The sequence below is a fragment of the Mustela nivalis genome (assembly GCF_964662115.1).
Source record: "Mustela nivalis genome assembly, chromosome: 14".
In the NCBI taxonomy this organism is placed as follows: domain Eukaryota; kingdom Metazoa; phylum Chordata; class Mammalia; order Carnivora; family Mustelidae; genus Mustela; species Mustela nivalis.
Window position 1 is genome coordinate 55,148,493 of NC_139033.1, and position 22,281 is coordinate 55,170,773.

At 40.2% G+C, this 22,281-nt stretch overlaps 1 protein-coding gene across 5 annotated transcripts in view; it reads left to right on the forward strand.

Annotated features, from left to right (window-relative positions):
* Nucleotides 1-10,090: 10,090 nt before the first annotated feature.
* RPRD1A (regulation of nuclear pre-mRNA domain containing 1A) overlaps nt 10,091-22,281 on the forward strand; it is a 77,312-nt gene continuing 65,121 nt past the window's right edge. For all 5 annotated transcript variants that reach the window (XR_014302898.1, XR_014302899.1, XM_082699521.1 and 2 more), the window contains exon 1: nt 10,091-10,430. Coding sequence is in view for 3 of the 5 variants with exons in the window: in XM_082699521.1 (XP_082555647.1) it covers nt 10,280-10,430 (151 nt within the window). In the remaining 2 variants the exon portion in view is untranslated. The remainder of the gene's footprint in view (nt 10,431-22,281) is intronic.

Genomic DNA, 22,281 nt, shown 5'->3' on the forward strand with positions numbered 1-22,281 from the left:
AGAGGGCAGAGTTAGCACAATGCCTAAAGAAACAGAGTGAGCAAGCTTCCACTCATCATAAGAATTTTAACAAAATGAGCACCTCGGCCGGAAGATAAATCCCAATAACCTGACTTCTTGACAGAGGCTGGAAGAATAATGGACTGAGATATTGCAGATGCAACTAAAGCACTGAATGGAAGGCTGGACCTAATGGCCTCAGATTTTTGTGAAGTTCTGTGAAGATCTGTCAAAGCTCACATGGCCTCCCAGCTTTCTTCCTATGAGGTTCCCAGGAAGAATACGACACCGGCAGGGCACCTGGGTGACATAGTCGGTTAAGCATCAGACTCTTGGTTTCGTCTTGGGTCATGGTCTCAGGGTGGTGATATGGAGCCCTGATGTTGGGCTCCATGCTCATTATACAGTCTGCTTGGGATTCTCTCTCTCCCTCTCCTGATACCTCCCCCTCCACTTTCTCTCTCTCTCAAATAAAGGAATCTTAAAAAAAAAAAAAAAAAAAAAAAGGAATCAGACACTGGCTACCCTAAGAGAAGGAGAATCTTTCTATGTTCTTTAGGATTTCACAGTCTAGAAGTGAAGAGATAGCAAACATAGGCAATATCGTTCTTTTTTTTTTTTTTAAGATTTTATTTATTTATTTGACAGAGAGTGATCACAAGTAGGCAGAGAGGCAGGCAGAGAGAGAGAGAGAGAGAGAGAGAGGGAAGCAGGCTCCCTGCTGAGCAGAGAGCCCGATGCAGGGCTCGATCCCAGGACCCTGAGATCATGACCTGAGCCGAAGGCAGAGGCTTAACCCACTGAGCCACCCAGGCGCCCCGGCAATATTGTTCTTAAGGGCAGTTCTGAAGAAGTTGTTCTCACTGGGGACAATGTTGCCCCCACAGGACTTTCAGCAAAGTGTGGAAACATTTTTGGTTGTCACAAAGGGGATGGGGGTGCTACTTGTATCTAGAAGTAGAGGCCATGGAAACTGCAAAGCATCCTATAATGTACAAGACAGCCCCTCATCAAAGGATTATCTGTCTCAAAATACCAATAGTGCCAGTGTTGAGAAACCCTGTTGTAGAGGGAGGGGCAGGGAGTCATAGATACACAGAGGGGGAATGGGTCTTGCTAGCTCCAGGAGACATGGAGAAAGGCTTTACAGAGGAGATGATATCTGAGCTGGGTTTTGAGGGAAGACTAGGAATTTCTTGGTAAAGAAATAAGTTATTTTAGAAGAACAGCCTAAAATATTTGTTGATGAAATGATCTAATGCCTGGAATTTGCTGCAAAATAATCCAGTGTGTGTGTGGTAGGGGAAGGGTATAAGAAAGGGTAGAAGTTTGGCCAGGAGTTGATAATTGATGAAACTCTCGATGGGTACATGGAGGTTCATTATATTTTTCTCTTAACTTTTTTTTAAAGATTTTTATTTATTTGACAGAAAGAGACAGCGAGAGAGGGAACACAAGCAGGGAGAGTAGGAGGAGGAGAAGCAGGCTCCCTGCTAAGCAGGGAGCCTGATGTGGGGCTTCATCCCAGGACTCTGGGATCATGACCTGAGCCCATGCTTAACTACTGAGCCACCCAGGGCACCAGGGCACCTGGGTGGCTCAGTGGGTTTGGCCGTTGCCTTCGGCTCGGGTCGTGATCTCAGGGTCCTGGGATCGAGTCCCGCATCGGGCTCTCTGCTCGGTGGGGAGCCTGCTTCCTCCTCTCTCTCTCTGCCTACTTGTGATCTCTCTCTGTCAGGTAAATAAATAAAATCTTAAAAAAAAAAAAAAAAAACTACTGAGCCACCCAGGTGCCCCTTTTCTTTTAATTTTTGTATATTCCTGAAATTTTGTATAATAAAAATTCAAATCGTTTTTTTCTTTTCTTATGGCAAAATATACATTATATAAAATATACCATTTAAAAATATTTTATTTATGTACTTGGAGAGAGAGTGCATGTAAAGGAGGGGGAGGGGCAGAGGGAGAGAGAGAATCTCAAGCAGGCTCTGCACTGAGCACAGAGCTCTGGGGTAGGGAGGCTCAATCCCATGACCCTGGGATCATGACCTGAGCCAAAATCAAGAGTTGGATGCTTAACTAACTAAGCCACTCAGGTACTATCATGTTAACCATTTTTAGGGTATAATTCAGTGGTGTCATGTACATTTACAGTGGTGTAATGTGATGCCACTATCACCATTTCCTGAATTTTTAACCATCCCAAACAGAAATTCTGTACACACTAGACAATATCTCCCCATTCTTTCCTCTGCAGCCTTTGGTAACTTCTTTTTTTGTTTGTTTGTTTTAAAGTTTTATTTATTTGTGTGTGTGTGTGTGAGAGAGAGAGAGAGAGAGAGAGAGCAAGCACAAGCAGGTGGAGTGGTAGGCAGAGGGAGAGAGAGAAGCAGGCTCCCTGTTGAGCAGAAAGCCTGATGTGGGGCTTGATCTGAGGACCCTGGATCATGACCTGAGTGGAAGGCAGGCACCCAACCAACTGAGCCACCCAGGCACCCCAGCTGCTGGCAACTTCAATTCTACTTTTTGTCTCTATGGATTTGCCTACTCTAGGTACCTAGTATAAATGGAATCAAACAGTATTTGTCCTTTTGTGTCTGGCTTATTTCACTTAGCATGTTGTTTCCAAAGTTCACCTGTGTTGTAACATGTATCAGGATTTAATTTCTTTTTATTGTTGAAAAATATCCCATTGTATGTATATACTGCCTTTTGTTTGCACATTCACCTGTTGGTTTAATTTTTATTTTATTTTTTAATTTTTTAAAAAGATTTTATTTATTTATTTGACAGCAGAGATCACAAGTAGGCAGAGAGGCAGGCAGAGAGAGAGGGGGAAGCAGGCTCCCTGCTGAGCAGAGAGCCCAATGCGGGGCTCGACCCCAGGACCCTGAGATTATGACCTGAGCCGAAGGCAGAGGCTTAACCCACTGAGTCACCCAGGCACCCTTGTTGGTTTAATTTTTAAAAGGAACTTCTTTATCGGGGAGAGGGCAGGCAATTGCAGGAAGGATATTGTTTGCATTTTAAATGGATGGAAGACAGTGGAAAATGGATGGAAGACAGTGGAAAATGGAATTGCATAGGATTTGAGAAATAAGTTTGGCACTCCTAGAGGCTCAAGAACATACGGAAGCTATGAGCAATGGGTCTTCTGAGAATAGTGGAGCTCAATTAATCTGAACCTTGTACACCATACTAAGGATACAATCTTATTCTTATAAGCAAGGAGAGCCACTGGAAGTTTTTCTCTGGCCCCACTCAAATATATTTACTCTTTTCCTCAATCCAAGCTTGTGGTCAAAAACTCAACCCATACTGGAATATATACATTGTAAAGAAGAAACTGTTTTCTTACCCATAGAGCTAAGGACTGATTAACAGTTTGATGTATATCATATATTAAACTCACCAACTGAAAGACCACAAGAACTACCTAAAGTTAAAGTTAGGGATTTTTTGGTAACTTTTTCTTTTTCTTTTTCTTTTTCTTTCTTTCTTTCTTCCTTTTTCTTTTTCTTTTCTTTTCTTTTTTTTAAAGTAATCTCTACACCCAACATGGGGCTCACACTCATGACCCCGAGATCAAGAGCGGTATGCTATCCAGACTAAGCCAGCCAGAAACCCCTAAAGTTAGGTTTATTTAATTTGCTGCAGCAGGAAGGGACCTTCATCAGAGAAACTGTGGGCGTGCCCTTAGGAAAGAATTGGGAAGGGCTTATTAGAAGGTTTGAGCTTGTGTTGGCTGATATTATGGAGGTTTTAGGGAAAGCAAGGGTCTGTTGTGAGTTGGAAGCTGTCAGGAAACAGAGGCAATTTGGTGAGTGGGTAGATCTGTGATTTTATCTACAACGCCAAAGGATTGAGGTGGGGTTTTATTGATAAAGGATCTGTAACCATTTATGTTTGTTATAAGAGGTAGCTTTTAGAAATTTCTGTGGTTTCAAAGTAGCTTTTGCTCTGTTTTGTTCCACTAAAGTCACAGAATGGCCTTGTCTGATTATTGTGTATATCCATGTTCGGTTAGGAACACCAATGCCTAGCAATCCACTTGCGGGGTTATCTTTTTCCTTTCTCACTTCCCCATTTTAGCAGTGGGCAGATGAAGTCAGCCTGCCGGATATATTACTCTCTGAAGTTCAGATCCAATGTCAAGATTCCGTTGATCGGAAGGTTGTTTGAAGAATATCATCTCTTACTGAACTCAAGTCAGTACTTGACATTCCTTTTGTTGGAAGCAGAGCTGTAGTATTATCTGATGAGACAATGGCTGTATGGCAAAATTTACATGTATGGGAAAATTGCATGTACCTGATCTCCTAATTTATTTGTTTCCTGGAATATTTTAGTAATACTAAGGGCACCTGGGTGGCTCAGTTGTGGGGTGTCTGCCTTCGGCTCAGGTCATGATTCCAGGGTCCTGGGATCGAGTCTCATATCGGGCTCCCTGCTCAGCAGGAAGCCTGCTTCTCCCTTTCCTGCTTCCCTTGCTTGTGTTCCCTCTCTCTCACTGTGTCTCTCTCTGTCAAATAAATAAATAAAATCTTTAAGGGGAAAAAAAAAAGATTTCAGAGCAGTCTGGAGGGATGTAAGTATAGGGAAGCCTGAACAAGACTGGGTTTAAGGGTACCAAACTCCCTGCAGAGTCAAACATCCACGTATAACTTTTGACTCCCCCCAAAACTTAACTAGTGAGAACTTACTATTGACTGAGCTTAACCAACAACATAAACAATTGATTTACACATATTTTATATGTTGTATGTATTATATACTGTATTCTTACAACAAAGTAAGCTAGAGAAAAGAAAATGTTGTTAGGAAAATCATAAGGAAGGGTCACCTGGGTGGCACAGTCGGTTAAGTATCTGCCTTGGACTCTGGTCGTGATCCCAAGGTCTTGGGATCAAGCCCCATGTTGGGCTCTCTGTTCAGTGGGGAGCTTTCTTCTCCCTCTCTCTCTGCCTACAGCTCCCCCTGCTTGTGCTCTCTTTCTCTCTCTCTGTCAAATGAATAAATAAAATCTTTAAAAAAAAAAAGAAAATCATAAGGAAGTAAAAATACAGTCCTGTACTTTAAAAAATCCAAACATAAGTGGACCCACGCAGTTCAAACCCATGTTGCTAAAGGGTCAGCTGTACATTTTTTTAAAGATAGTACATATTCCACCGCAATAGTCTCATACATCTGGAGCTGCTCTATTTTGATCATTGCTGATCAAAGTTTATGAACTTTTGAGAGGGGTTCTAAGACTTGAGTGGCTTATCATTACCTTTGCTGCTATTTCCTGAACTTACCATGTAAGATGCCCCCCATACACACACTTTTTGAGACAGGATTGTCCCTTCCAAGTATGACATGATAGGGACGTTGGCTTTTGAATACTTTGCTGTTGTGGTGTAAGCTGTATAAAGAATTTTTTGTGGGGTACTTGGCTGGCTCAGCTGGTAAAGGATGTTTTTCATGAACTTGGAGTCGTGAGTTCAAGCCCCACACTGGGGAGTAGAGATTACTTAAATAAATAAATAAATAAATAATGTTAGTAATTGAAGCTAATTAACCAGGAAATGAACTGTATTTTTACAAGGAAAGATACTAGTGGGAACTGGGTGGGCCTCAGAGGAAAGTGGATACAAACACAGTAGCTGGTTTTATTATATGTTTCAACTAAATCATAAAAAATCCCACTAGATAGTAGACTCAATACGAATGACTAACTGAGATTAAAAAGAACCGGGGTGCCTGGGTGGCTCAGTCAGTTAAGTGTCCAACTCTTGATTTTGGCTCAGGTCATGATCTCAGGGTCATGAGATCCAGCCACACACCAGGCTCTGTGCTGGCCATGGAGCTTGCTTAAAATTCTCTCTCTCTCCCTCTGACCCTCCCCATGTTCATGCAGGTGCGTGCTCTCACACTCACACATGCACACACACATCCTCAAAAAAAAAAAAATAAAAGATAAAAAGAACAATATTTGAAGAAAAAATAAAAATTAAAAAAATTAAAAACAGGGCCACCTGGCTGGCTCAGTTGGTAGAGTACTCAACTCTTGATCTGGGGTTCATGACTTCAAGTCCCACATTGAGTGGATTGCATTGAATTTGAAGATTGCATTGGGTAATAATTGCCATATTAACAATGCAAGTCTTTCAATCCATGAGCAAGTTATGTCTGTTCACTTATCTAGGTCTTCTTCAATTTCTTTCAATAACATTTTATAGTTTTCAGTGTACACCTGAAAAATCTCCTAGGTTACATTTATTCCAAATTATTTTATTATTTTTTATGTTATTGTACTAATTTTACTAATTTCATTTTCAAATTGTTCATTGCTGGGATGTAGAACTACAACTGGTCTTTGCGTATTCATCTGGTATCTTCTTATTTTGCTGAGTTAATTTATTAGCTCTAGTGCTTTTGTGGATTCCTTAGGATTTTTTTTTAGGCGTTTTTAATGTATAAGATCATGTCTTCTGCAAATAGAGATCATTTTACCCCCTCCTTTCCAATTTGGATACCTTGTATTTCTTTTCATTATCTAATTGCTATGTCTAGAACTTCCAGCATAATGTTGAATAGAAGTGACAAAAATGCATGTATTTGTCTTGTTTCTGATCTTAGGAAGAAAGCTTTCAGTCTTAAATCACTGAATATAATGTTAGCTATGGGTTTTCCTGTACACTTTCTCTCTTTTTTTTTTTAAGATTTTATTTATTTTACAGAAAGAGAGAGAGAGAGAGCACAAGCAGGGGGAGTGGCAGGCAGAGAGAGAGGGAGAAGCAGGCTTTCTTAACCAATTTAGCAGACTCTTAACCAACTGAGCCACCAGGCACCCTTCATACACTTATATTTTTTTTAAGGACTTTATTTCTTTATTTGAGAGAGAAAGACAGTGAGAGAGAAGATGAGCGAGGAGAAGGTCAGAGGGAGAAGCAGACTCCCCGTGGAGCTGGGAGCCTGATGCGGGACTCAATCCTGGGACTTCAGGATCATGACCTGAGCCGAAGGCAGTCGTCCAACCAACTGAACCACCCAGGCATCCCCCTTCATACACTTATTATGTTCAGAAAGTTTCCTTTTATTCCTACTTTGATGAGGTGTTTCATTGTTTTGTTTGTTTTTTTCATGAAAGGATGCTGGATTTTTTTTATCAATTGAAATGATCATTTGTTTTTTCCTTCGTTCCATTAATATGGTGTATAATGTTGATTGAATTTTGTAGTTGAACCACCCTTACATTCTTAAGATAAATCCCACTTGGCCATGATGAATAGTACTCTTAATAGGATGCTGGATTGAGTTTACTAATATTTTGCTCAGGATTTTTGCATCTATATTCATAAGCAATATTGGCCTATAGTCTCTTCTTGCAATAAACTTCTTTTTTTAAGTTGAAGGAGCACATTTCTTTGTTACTTAGTGGCTATTCCAGTAAAGCCAAAGATAGTTTACAGAAAAAATACATTATTCTGAATTTGAGGCCTATATTTGGAAAGACAAAATCAAGAAGTATAGCCAGAGGATATTATGAAAATAAGTTATAATTATCTAAGGGCAAGGGTGCCAGGGTAGCTCAGTAGATTAAGCATTTGCCTTCAGCTCAGGACATGATCTCAGGGTCCTAGAACTGAGTCCTGTGTTGGGCTCCCTGCTCAGCAGGGAGTCTGCTTCTCCCTCTTCCTCTACCCCTCCCCCCATTCATGCTCTGTCTCTCTCTCTCTCAAATAAACAAATAAAATACTTTAAAAAATTATCTAAGGGCAAATGCAGTTACAACCAATATTTTGAAAACACAGCAATAAAACAATGCCAATAAATACAGATCTAACAGCTCTGTATGGAAAGCTGTATTACACAGACATATACAGAATACTGTATAAGTCCATAGCAGGGGCGGCCAAATCAGACTGAGGACTAAAACAAACAGAAGAGCTGGTGCTTTGGCTGAGTCACTGAGAAAAAAATCTAGCGGGGCAGAGAATATATAAACTATATAATTATAAATAATACAGATTAGTAGTGTAAGTTCTAAATAAGGTATTCAAATCAGTAAATAATACAGAAAGGAACTTTTTACATACATTGGACTTGTTGAGAAAGAAAAGAAGGTGGAATTTACGGTGGCCTTTAAATTTCAGGTAGAATTGAGACAAAGAATGGAGTGTGAAGAATTAGAATCTTACGTGAAAACATAATTTGAGAGATGATATGTAACAATTTTGGTGGCTGCAGGGTTCATGGGAGGGAATAGTGTTGAAGATACACTGAGGTCTCAGAAGACAGGTAAGTGAAACTGCCTAAGTTCAGGCAAAAACTGGACTAAACAGATTGGAAAACCAAAAGTTTGCACAACTGGGAAAGAAGCATGAAGAGACATGAATAGATATTGGAGTAAGAGGAAGAGAGAGGAGAGTTATCTCACATTGTGAGATATTTTTTTTTGAACCTTGTAGTAACATTAAAAATGGGAATGATGATCTATAACTATAATTGAACAAAAAAACATATTTGATGCCTAGTTGGTGCAAAGTTCTTAAACAGTCCTTCTCAAGAGATAATAATTCCTGGGGCCCTAGGTGGCTCAGTGGGTTAAGCCTTTGCCTTCAGCTCAGGTCATGATCTCAGGTACTGGACTGGAGCCCCAGATGGGTCTCTTTGCTCAGCAGGGAGCCTGCTTCCCCCCTCCCCAGCCCTGCCCTCTGTCTGTTTCTTTGCCTACTTGTGATCTCTCTCTGTCCAATAAATAAATAAAATATTTTAAAAAAAAGTTCCTGTGGGTTTTTATTTATCTTTCTTGAAGTTTATATTTATATTTGGAATGTGACAGTATCTTTGTGTTCCCTTTGTGAACTCATAGTACTATGTCAAAATGTATGGATTTATCATACATCATGAGCCATTTGTCACATATCAAAATGCTGGGTTTAAAAAATATATTATTTATTTATTTGGGAGAGAGAGAAAGAAAGAACGAGTAGGGGGAGGGGCAGAGGGAGAAGTAGCCTCCCCAGCAAGTAGGGAGCCCAAGGAAGGGCTTGATCCCAGGATTCTGGGACCAAGCATGAGCCAAAGGCAAACGCTTAACCAAATGAGCCACCCAGGCACCCCGAAATGCTCGATTAATTATGAGATTTCTGAAAGTAATTTTTAATTATGTAAGAAATACATGAACCCATTCTTGTAAAAAATGAAAACAATATAACCACAGCTCAAGGGCTCCAATTCTGATCCTGACTTTGACACTACTGTTAATGTAGTGTGTATTCTTCCAGACTTTTTGCCATGCATTTACATACTTATGAATTCATATACAATATATGCTTTTATTTTTTTAAAGCTTTATTTATTTAGAGAGAGGGCATGAGCAGGGGGAGGAGGAGAGGCAGAGGAAAAGGGAGAGAGAGAAGCTGTCGGAGTTGAGCAACTCGCAGCGACCAGGGAGCCCAGTGTAGAGGGGGGTACTCCATCCCACAAAGCTGAGATCACGATCTAAGCCGAAATTAAGAGACTGAGGGTCAACCGATTGAGCCACCCAGGTGCCCCACAATATACACTTTGATAAAACCAATGTTATACTATATTTTACACGCTAAAACAAAACAAAACAAAACAAAAACCCTCCAACCCACCATTGGATTTATTAATCTTTTAAACTGCTATATGTATTTTATACTATGCAGTTTCACCATTAATCTAGCCATTTACGTTCTGTGAACGTCTTTAGAGTTAGTGAGCCAGACTGAACAGCTAGCATACAGCTCATTGTGCAAACCTGCTGCTGTTTTCCTATCCCTGAAGGCAGTTAGCCAAATTGCGGGGTCACAGGGAAGGTTGAATTATGAAAATGTAATATATCATGCCAAATAGTCTTCCAAATTGGCTGTACCAATTTACACGCCTATGCAGAGATTTTTAATTCGTTTTCAGCAGATAATTTTACCATAGAAGTCCCGGTTGGGCTAGCTCCACCCCTTCCCTGGCCATAACCCAGGCTGCACGCCCCCACGTGCCACCCAAGCACCAGTTTTGGCCCCGCCCTTTCGCTCCGAGGACCAGCCGCTTGGCCTCGCCTCTTCCGAGGGCGGGGCGTGGATGGGCCCTGACGTCACTGCCGGCCAGACGCCATCTTGCTGGTTTGCGGCCGGTCTTGGATGTGGCGGCCGCGGTGGTGAAGGCGTGGGGAAGGGTGGGGTGAGGGGGCGAGGCCGCGGCGCGGGCGGCTAAACTCTCCTCCCCTCAGCCCCACCGCGTGGGACGGCGTGAACGCGGTGTCGGAGGGATGTCAGCCTTCTCTGAGGCGGCGCTGGAGAAGAAGCTGTCGGAGTTGAGCAACTCGCAGCAGAGCGTGCAGACCTTGTCCCTGTGGCTCATCCACCACCGCAAGCACTCGCGGCCCATCGTCACCGTGTGGGAGCGGGAGCTGCGTAAAGGTGAGTCGCCCCGTCGCCGGCCTGTTCCCTGGTGCCGCCGGGCCCCCTTCCCTGCCAGCCCCATTCCCCCAGCGACCCCAGCTCCCTGCTGCCCGGCACCGCCCTACCTGGCGCCCCCGGCTCCCCGGCGTCGGTGGTCCGCGGGCTGGGAGGAGCGGCGTGCGCCGCGCTTCCCGCAGAATCTGCGCCTTACTGTAGGTATTACTGCGTAGGGAACGAAGGATGCAAAACAGAACCAAAAGCCCTTCTGATTTAACTCGGAGGCAACAGTCAGGGGCTCAGGGCTCTTTCCCTGATGAGGGCCAGAAATTCGGGCAGTCAGGTATTTTCTTTCATTCTGTAGATAAAATGGAAGATAGGGCTGGAAAAGGGAAGTGGAAGTGGAAAGGAAAAAAGATTGGTGTGGGGTTGGGAGTTAATTCCATCATTTCTATAACACGTCAACTCAGTCTTGTAAAATTAATAGCGGAATCAGAGTTTTGGAATTGGGGAATCTGAAATTGCATCCATGCATGATGCAGTGGATTTTTTGGTAGATTTTTTGGTAATTTTAGAGGACTAGGTTTCAGCGAATTTATTAACTGCCTGGATTGCAGTTGCCTCACGTCAAAATGAAGGAGTTACATTGAGTGATTTAAAGTCCTTTCGTGCTCTGTGACTATATACTTCCAGGGCAGTGTACTTGTTTTGCAAAACATTAGTGCTCCTGTAAATGAAGTTAACTTTTAAGAGTAGTATGTGCTCTCACTAAAATATTCAGAATTATTTCACTTCTGCAGAGCAACTGTATCTGTAAGAACTATGTATGTTAGTGTGACTAAAAATTTAAAAATTTTTATTTGGGTTTGGGTCTGGGTTTGCACCTTAATTCTTAATTTATTGGAGAGAGAGAACGGCACTCCTTGTTACTGTTTCAGACCCCCCGATGTATTGATATGATGGTTATTAATTATGGGCTTTAACAACTTATTATTCAGAATAGATGCTTGATTACTGACCCATATGAAAGCCCTATCATGTGTTAATATGAGCGCTAAAATGTGGCATTGGCTATAGGAAGTGGAGAAGAACTGTCCTTGTGTATTTGCTTGTGGTTAATCTCTTAGGAGAAATGGACTTAGAGCCTTGTTTTTCAGTTCATATATAAGTGCATGTGTATTGGCACTCAAGGAGGAATTCTTCATTTGTGAGGGGTCAGAAAGGTTTGAGAAACCTAGGTATAAACGTCTGGAAAATAGCTGTGAACTTTGAAAAGGCAGTAATTGTCTTTGCTGCAGATTTTGGAAACACATAAAATCAATAAAGGATTGGTACCCAAACTGTCTTAAGAACTACTACAAATCAGCAGAAAAATAGTAATGCTGTTAAAGGCATTTCACATGAGGGGAAACCTGAAAGGCCAAAAAATGATACTTAATAATCAGGAAAAAATAAACCGATGAGGTACCACTTTATAATCTTCAGTTTGTAAAAGTATGACAATACCAAGAATCAGTGAGGATGAGGAGAAACAGGAACACTCTTACAATGCTGGTTGGAGTGTAAAAAGATCAACCTAGTGACCTCTAATGAAGTTGAAGGTACATAGTATTTGACCTAGCAGTTCTTCTAGGAAAACTAGTACCTGTGCTCAAGAAATTACATTTATTGCAGCTTCTTAGTAGCAAAATTAGAAACAGTTTAAATATCTCATTAGTTGGGACTATGGACAAATACATTGTAATATTCATAGACTGTAATACTGACCAGCAGTTGTCATGAAACAATATGATTGAATTAAAAAATAACAAACAAGCAAAATGTTGAGCTAAGAAGGCAAGGTGCAGACCAGTATGCTATTTGCTGAAGTTTGAAAACATGCAAAGACAAATTCTGTGTTTTGTACCTGTAGTTACAGTTAAAACATGCATAGTGGTGATTAACATCATGTTGCAAGATAATGGTTACCATAAGGGAGAGAGGAAGTGGAAGTGGATCTGTGTTATCGTATATTTCATTTGTTTTTTCAAAAATTTGATACATATGGGAGAGTGATAAGGTGATATTTACTGGGCTTGGGGATATTTCCATACATAGAAGCTTCATAGTTAGGAAAAACTTAAGGCCTATAAAAAGATGCATTAGGAGGAGAGTGGTGTTGGGTGATGACGGTGATAGTGGTAGTAGTGGCGATGATCATGCTGCTGCTGCTACTGACTGCCGTTTTGTTTGGTCTTGGATTATCTGCCAAAAGTTTCCTTTCTTTGATATGACTGTACTTTTGTAGGGCGCAGTCTTTGTGTCCCCCCACCTCCTCTGTAGTTCTCTTCTTCAGCTTTAGGATCCTGCATTGCCTGTAATGTAATGAGAATGAGAATGAATAATTTACTGAACATCAGGCATTGTTTTAGCCATCTTACAGTGATATCGTGAACCCTCATGTTATCTCTACAAAATAAGTGTTTATAAAATGAATTGAGGGTCAGTGGCTTGGGCCTCTGCTTTCAGCTCAGGTCATGATCTCAGGGTCCTGGGATCGAGTCCCACATTGGGCTCTCTCCTCGGCAAGGGAGCCTGCTTCCCCTCTCTCTCTGCCTGTTTGTGATCTCTCTCTCTCTGTCAAATAAGTAAAGAAATAAAATCTTTTTAAAAAACCAAATTGATCAAACTTGAAGTAAAGAAGCAAATGAATAAAATGACACATAACATTTTATGTTAAGTGTGGCATTCTTTAGTTTCTTGAAATGTTTAAAGAAGACAAAAATGTGACACTAGTAGGAAAAATTACTGTTTCAAAGATGAGAAGGAATGGGTAACAGGATAATGTCACACATGGTAATCATTCAGTTCGGAAGATTTCCTTTCTTCTTCTACCTTCCTTATTTTTGCATCCTTCAAAGAAAGAATTTCTGGAGTGGGGACAAGAAAAAGAATTTCTCTTTAGAGGGATATCCCCGAAGGCCTTTATGAAGACTAAAATAGCTATAATTTCCCTGAGAAATGCAGTAGAATGTAACCAGAAACATGAGGATTTTGTTGTTTTTTGTTTTGTTTTTAATTTTTATTTATTTATTTTTAAAATTTCTTTTCAGTGTTCCAGAGTTCATTGTTTATGCACCATATCCAGTGCTCCATACAATACTACCCTCCATAATACCTACCACCAGGCTTACCCAACCTTCCACCCTCCTCCCCTCCAAAACCCTGTTTGTTTCTCAGAGTCATAGTCTCTCATGGTTTGTCTCCCTCAGGATCTTGTTGTTTTGTAAGAGCTTTAAAAAAAAAATTTTTTTTTTAGAGATTTTATTTATTTTAGAGAGAGAGAGAGATCAGGAGCTGGGGGGGGGGGGCGGTGGTAGAGGGAGGAGCAGATTCCCGCTTAGCAGGGAGCCCTATGTGGGCCTCAATCCCAGGACCCTGGGAACGTGACCTTAGCTGGAGGCAGATGCTTAACTGATTGAGCCACTAGGTGACATATAATAACTTTATTGAGATATAATTAACATATTACATAATTCATTCATTTAAAGTATACAGTTCAGTGGCTTTTAGTGTATCATATAGTTATGAGTCTGCTACTACAATTTTAGAATGTTTTCATCACCCAAAAAGAAATTGGCTTTTAGGCATCATCCCTAACCCCTTCCACCTTCCCCAGCCCTGGGCAACAATTAATTTACTTTGTCTCTGCAGATTTGCCTATTCTTAGCATTTTATTAAATGGAATCATACAGTATGACATCTTTTGTGACTGACTTCTTTTGGTTAGCATGTTTTCCAGGCTCATCCATGTTGTATTATAGCATCTATCAGTACTTCATTCATTTTTTTTTTTTTTTAAGATTTATTTATTTTAGAGAGAGAGTGTGGGTGGGAGGGGCAGAGGGAGAGATAGAGACAATCTTAAGCAGACTCTAAGCTGAGCATGGAGCCTGATATGGGGCTTGATCTTATGACCTTGAGATCACAACCTGAGCCAAGACCCGGAGTCTGACAAATAACCGACTGCGTGGCACCCCAGTACTTCATTCCTTCTTATGGCCAAGTAATAATTCATTATATGAATTTTTTTATTCATCAGTTGATAGACATTTGGGTTGTTTTCATGTTTTGCTCTTATGAATAATAGTGCTATGAACATTTGCATACACGTTTTTGTGTGGGTGTTTTTTCATATTTTTTGGAAATACACCTATGGGTAGAATTGCTAGGTCATATAGGAACCTTGTGTTTAACCTTTTGAAGAACTGCCAGACTGTTTTCCACAGTGACTATCATACAGTCCTGTCAGCAGTGCATGAGCATCTAGTTTTTCTACATCTCTGCCAACACTTGTATTATCTGTCTTTTTTATTATAGCCACCTTGCTCAGTGTAAATTGGTGAATGATTGTGATTTTCATTTGCATTTCCCTGTTGGCTAAGGATTTTGAGCACATTTTCATGTGCTTATTGGCCATTTGTCTGTTGTCTTTGGAGAAATGTTTGTTGAGATCTTCCCCTCACCCCTTTTTTTAATGTAGGCTCCATACCCAGGCTGGAGCCTAGTGCAGAACTTGAACTTACCATCTTGAGATCAATACCTGAGCTGAGATCAAGAATTGGGCACTTAACCGACTGAGCCACCCAGGCGCCCTGATCCTTACCCATTTTCAAATTGGGTTATTTGTCTTTTTATTAATTGAGTTACAAGTGTTCTTTTTTTTTTTTTTAAAGATTTTATTTATTTATTTGACAGATTACAAGTAGGTAGAGAGGCAGGAAGAGAGAGAGAGAGAGGAGGAGGAAGGAGGCTCCCTGCTGAGCAGAGAGCCTGATGTAGGGCTCGATCCCAGGACCCTGGGATCATGACCTGAGCTGAAGGCAGAGGCTTTAACCCATTGAGCCACCCAGGTGCACAACAAGTGTTCTTTATGTATTCTGGATACTAGTCCCTTATCAGTTACAAGACTTGTGAACGTTTTCTTTCATTCAGCAATTGTTTCTTCACTCTCTTACTTACTGTCTTTTGAATGTAGTTGTTTTCATCTCTGACTCAAGTTTGGGGCTGAATTATAAAACTATTAACATATATCACTAATTATATGTTACTCATTGCTATGGAAATAATGACCATGAACATACCAGAGTTTACAAAGCAACTCTGATATTTGGGCTCTTTTCTACACACAAACACAATAGAATTGGCCTCAGTCAGTTGAGCGTTTGACTCTTGGTTTTGGCTGAGGTCATGATCTTGTGGTCACGGAAAGGAACCCCATATCAGGTGCTGTGCTCATCATTAAGTCTGTTTCAGCTTCTCTCTCCCTCTTATTCCTGCTCTCTCACTCTCTTTCTCCAAAAATAAAAATTTTTTAAAAAGATTTTATTTATTTGACAGAGAGAGATCATAAGTAGGCAGAGAGAGAAGGGGAAGCAGGCCACTTGCTGAGCAGAGTCGGATCTCAGGACCCTGTGATCATGACCCGAGCTGAAGGCAGAGGCTTAGCCCACTGAGCCACCCAGGCACCCCATTCCTCAAATATTTATTGAGAGAGCTCCTGCTCTGTTGCTAGACCAAGGATGATTCAGCAGATAAGACACACATAGCTGTCTTCATGGAACTTACATACCAGTCAGGGAAATGGACTCTACTAATTGTACCTGAATAGTGATACAAAGAAGAAATATAACTGGAAAACTAGACTGGTGGCAATCGGGGAAAGCTTCTTTGATTTGAGATATAAAATATGAATAGAGTTTACCAGAAGTTTACAAAATATATGGACAATTTTTACTGTTGTTTTAGTCGTTTAAATGTGGTTTTATGTAGAACAAATGTTACTTGACATTGTAAATATAACAGTTCATGGTTCCTTTTTGGAACTAGGCAGGATAATGAAGTAAACATTTTAGATAAAAACATTTTTTTAAAAGATTTTATTTATTTATTTGACAGAGTTCACAAGTAGGCAGAGAAGCAGGCAGAAAGATAGGAGGAAGCAGGCTCCCTGCTGAGCAGAGAGCCTGATGCGGGGTCTCAATCCCAGGACCCTGGGACCGTGACCTGAGCCGAAGGCTCCACTGAGCCACCCAGGCGCCTCTAGATAAATTTTTAATGTTCTATGTCTACAAAGAACTTGAAGTGATTTAAGATACTTTATTTTTTTAAAGATTTTATTTATTTATTTGATGGAGAGAGAGAGACATCACAAGTAGGCAGAGAGACAGGCAGAGGGGGGGTAGGCTCCCCACTGAGCAGATATCACAATGTGGGGCCTGATCCCAGGACCCTGAGATCATGACCTGAGCTGAAGGCAGAGACTTAACCCACTGAGCCACCCAGGTGCGCCTAAGATATTTTAAATCTTTTTGTTTGTAAAATGCATTAAGAGGATTATAATGATTAATATTATGGTCGCCTTGCTGTGACCTAGGTTTTTTGGACATTTTTGGTTCTGTAGCATAACTCTTGACTGCTACCAGGCACCTATTATTCTTATTCTTCTTTTTACAGCTTTTCCTTAGTCCCTTCTCTAATAGTCCATACTCTGATAACTGAGAAATTAAGTAAAAACTTCACTATGCTTATGTTAATTGCCTGGACTTCCCAGGTGTATTAAAAAATATATAGCAGTATCTTACTAATAACATGCCCCAAAAAATAAAACTCGAAAGGGAAGAAAGTTTATAAAGAGAGGAGTAAGACTCCTTTCCATTATTCTTCCCTTCCTTACCTACGCATTTTCCCCACCTAGAATCAGTTTGTTAACAATTTGTATATTCTTCCAGAATTTTCTATGTATATATAGCAATTTATATGTTATAATTTCATTATCTTGCTTGGACAGATGGTAGAGTATTATATAGATTAACATATAGACTTCTCTTGCTTTGCATTCTTCTAATATATATTTCAGATTGTTGCATATTTGTGTATATGGTATTGCCTCCTTTAAAAAAATTAGAGCAACAGGGTTGTCTGGGTGGCTCTGTTGGTTGTGTCCAACTCTCAGTTTCATCTCAGCTCATAATCTCAGGGTCCTGGCATTGAACCCGGCATCAGTTCCACACACACAGTAGGGGTCTGTTTGAGGGTTCCCCCCCATCTCTCAAATAAATAAATAAATAGAATCTTTTAAAAAGATTACTGCATGTATTCTGTTTTATGGGTGCACCAAAATTTATATAACCATTACTTTTACTGGTGAACATTTACTATGGATCTGTTTTTTAATATTAAAATTTATAAATATTAATTTATGTTACTAAATATTCTAGTTTCTTCTGTAGTGATTTCCACTGACTTAAGAGACCATGATTGAAGTGATAGGCATTATAGAAGTAATAGGCATTAGTGTATTACACCATTTTTTTTTTAAGACTTTATTCATTTATTTGACAGAGATCACAAGTAGGCAGAGAAACAGGCAGAGAGAGAGGAGGAAGCAGGCTCTCCTTCGAGCAGAGAGCCCAATGCGGGGCTCGATCCCAGCACCCTGGGATCATGACTTGAGCCGAAGGCAGAGGCTTTAACCCACTAAGCCACCCAGGTGACCCTAAAATCCCCCCCCCTTTTTTTTTTTTTAAAGATTTTACTTATTTATTTGACACAGGAGAGAGTATTACACCTTTTTTTTTTTTTTAAAGATTTTATTTATTCATTTGACAGAGAGAGACACAGCAAGAGAGGGAACACAAGCAGAGGGAATGGGAGAGGGAGAAGCAGGCTTCCCACCAAGCAGGGAGCCTAATGCGGGGCTCCATCCTGGGACCCCAGGATCATGACCTGAGCCGAAGGCAAACGCTTAACTGACTGAGCCACCCAGGCGCCCCTATTACACCATTTTTAAAGTTCATTTTTATTCCCACATATTTTAAATGTTTCTTTTATTATAAAATTTTTATCTGTATTTGGTATAATTTTATTGTCCTTCTGTTTCATTTGTGTCTCTATTCATGTACCTCTATCACACTCTGGTATGTTTTCATACCTGGTAGGACATCTCCCCACCCCAGTCCTTTCTGCCCAGCCCCCTGCAAGTTGGTTTCCCCCTGACCCCCAGTTGTCTTGTGTATTCTTGTTTTGTTTTTCCAAGTAAAGTCTAGAGTCAGCTTGTTATTTATAGGGTAAAAAACCACTTTGGTATTTTTGGAGTTACACGTCAGGTTATACATTAGCTTAAAGAAACTTCACATCTTTTAAATGGCAAATTGTGTTTTTAATGGCAAACCGTGCAGTCTTACTCTACATGTATTTATTGTAATTCTTTAAATAGGCTTTTCTCAAACTTGTTCAGATATCACTTCTTCATACTTTATAAAGGTTATAACTTCTTGATACTTTATAAAGACCATGGTGATATGCACACTTAATTTTAAAACAACTGTACTAAATGTATTTTAATTAATTCTAGTATAGGCTAATAGACGTAAGTGTCAAAGGATTAAGCAGCATTATGCAAAAAACCTTAAAAACTGAAAAAAATACGTATTTTTATTAATTGAGAAAATGGCTTGCAGTGGTTGGTCTTTGTGATGGCACACTTTGGTCCATCTCAATGAAAGTCATTCTGCTTCAAGAGCATGGCTTTAGGGGCGCCTGGGTGGCTCAGTGGGTTAAAGCCTCTGCCTTCGGCTCAGGTCATGGTCCCAAGGTCCTGGGATCGAGCCCCACATCGGGCTCTCTGCTCAGCAGGGAGCCTGCTTCCTCCTCTCTCTCTGCCTGCCTCTCTGCCTGCTTGTGATCTCTGTCTGTCAAATAAATAAATAAAATCTTTAAAAAAAAAAGAGCATGGCTTTAAAATCCTTACCTAGTCAACAAACTGCTTTTGTTTTTTGTTTTGTTTTTAGTATTTGTGCAAATTATGTGTATTGTATTCTCTTTTATAGAATTTTTTTTAAAAAGATTTTATTTATTTGACAGAGACAAAGACAGTGAGAGAGGGAACACAGGCAGGGGAAGTGGGAGACGGAGAAGCAGGCCTCCTGCCAAGCAGGGAGCCCAGTGTAGGGCTCTGTCCCGGGACCCTGGGATCACAACCTGAGCCAAAGACAGATGCTTAACAACTGAGCCACCCAGGCTCCCCTATAGATTATTTTTTTTTAAACAAATTAAAATTTTTTGGGTGGTCAGGGACCATGTTTTGCTGATGAAAAAATTAAGTTTTCTTAGAGTATCATGAATTATTATCTTAACCAAACTTGTGATGGTTAATTTTATATGTCAGCCTGACTGGTCCATCAGGCGGCTAGATATTTGGAGATTTAACATTTAAATCTGTAGACTGAGTAAAACAGATTGCCCTTCTTTATTGTGGGTCGGCCACAGTCAACTGAAAGCCTGACCCTCAAAAATGCTGACCCTCCTGTGAGTAAGAAGAAACTCTTCCTGCCTGACTGGGCTCTTTTCCTGCGTTTGGACTCAAACTGAAACATGGACTCTTCTCCATCTTGAGCCAGTTTTCAGACTGGAACTATACCATCAGCTTTCATGAGTCTCCAGCTTGCTGCCTGCAGATCTTGGGATTTGTCTGCCTACATAATCTCATGAGCTACTTATCTTAATGTTATCTCTCTATATGTATATACATACACATTTTATTGATTATTTTTCCTGGAGAATGCTGATAATATAGCAACTTTATTTAGATTTACTATAATTTAGTTAGTAAATCAGCTGTATTTGTTGTGGATTTAATCCAAGTTATTGTTTGAGAATTTTAAAAATGCAGTTGATGTGCTATAACTAATACATAAAAACTCTTAAATGATTAAAAATAATTTTGTTTTATATATTTATAATTTGGTGCCTTAGTTACTATATCTATTTTCTCCATCAATATGTTGATGACTCAGTGATCCTTTTTTTAGTCCCAGTCTCAGTGTTTATAGACTCAGTTTGTACTAAGTAACCCTTTATGTCATCTTTCCCCACTTCTATCCTACTGTTGTTCTTAGCTTTCTTATTCTAGTTAAAGATTACTGTCCACCAGTTGCCTAAGCTCAGAACTTTAAGTTTGGCCTGGACCCTCTGCATACATGCCTCACTTTCAGCTATTTTGTTGCTATATTAAATAATATCTCTACTGCCCACATCCTCCTCTTCTCCTAGCACCCTTAAGTATCCTCCATGTAATTTCCTTGTATCTAGCCTCTTCAGCCAACTAGTTGTCCTACTTACTAATATAACATAGAATTACCGTATGACCGAGTAATTCTACTTTTAGATATATGTTCGTAAGAATAGAAATATTTAGGCATTCAAACATACACTTTACAAGAACTCTTATAGCAGTGCTATTCACAATATCCAAAAGGTGGAAACATCCTGAATGTTCATCAGTGGATGATAAATATATGTGGTGCAGTGGAATTCATGCAGCAGAATATTACTCAGCCATATAATGAGAAGGAATGAAGTGCTAATTCTGCTGCAGTGTGGATGCACCTCAGAAACCTGTGAAGTTGAAAGAAGCCAGATACAGAAGGTAACATACTTTATGATTCCATTTGTATGAAATACCCAGAGTAAGTAAATCTACAGAGATGGAAAGTGGTTGCCAGGAACTGGGAGGAGGGGTAGGAATGGAGAATGGACTAAATGCAGGTCATGGTTGTGCAGCCTTATGAATGCATTTACTGCCGCTGAATTATACACTTTAATGTGGTTAATTTTATATTATGTGAATTTCTCCTCAGAAAAAGTGATGCAAAGGGCACCTGGGTGGCTCAGTTGGTTAAGCGACTGCCTTCGGCTCAGGTCATGACCTGGAGTGCCGGGATCGAGTCCTACATCGGGCTCCCAGCTCCACAGGGAGTCTGCTTTTCCCTCTGACCTTCTCCTCGTTCATGTTCTCTCTCACTGTTTCTCTCTCAAATAAATAAAATGGTTTTTTTTTTTTAAGTGATGTAAACACCTTGCACATTTGTGTGCTTTTATATACTTTTTTTTTTTTTTTTTTTTTTTTGAGACAGAGACTGCAAGCATGAGGGAGGGGCAAAGGGAGAGAGAGTGAGGTAATTTTTTTTTTTTTAAGATTTTATTTATTTATTAGACAGAATCACAAGTAGTCAGAGAGGCAGGCAGAGAGAGAGGAGGAAGCAAGCTCCCTGAGGAGCAGAGAGTCCGATGCGGAGTTCGATCCCAGGACGCTGGGATCATGACCTGAGCCGAAGGCAGAGGCTTTAACCCACTGAGCCATCCAGGTGCCCCAGAGTGAGAGGATCTTAAGCAGGCTTCACACCCAATCTCATGACTTCTTTCTGCAACTTCCTTTAGTCTCCAGGAAGGAAGAGTTAATTGTCCATTTATAGTCCCTAGTCCTAGTTTTGGGGATGAGGTTTTTTTAGGGGGAGAAAAATTCCAGTTAACATTCTAGAGTTGTAACAGTGTAGTTTGGATTGGTACCAGCTTTTCTTCAATAGCATACAAAAACTGTTCCTATACAGCTGTCTCCCCCTTTATGTTATTATTGTTGCAAGTTACATCTTTATAAGTTGTATGCCCATCAACAGACTTATAATTATTGTTTTATGCATTTGTCTTTTAAATCATATAGGAAACAAAGAGTTACAGACCAAGACATATGTTAATACTGGTTTTTATATTTACTTATGTAGTTGTCTCTGTTGGTGATCTTTCTATGGCTTTTAGTTATTATCTAATGTCCCTTAGGATTTCTTGTAGGACAGGTCTACTAGTGACAGACTCCCTCGGGTTTTGTTTGAAATGTCTTAATTTCTTTAGTATTGAAGGATAGTTTTGCCAGATTTCTTCCAGCAGTTTTTTATAAAAATATGGCATCTCACTTACTTTTGGCCTCTATAGTTTCTGCTCAGAAGTTGGCTGTCAGTCTTATTGAGCTTTCTTTGTACATGACAGTGAGTCATTT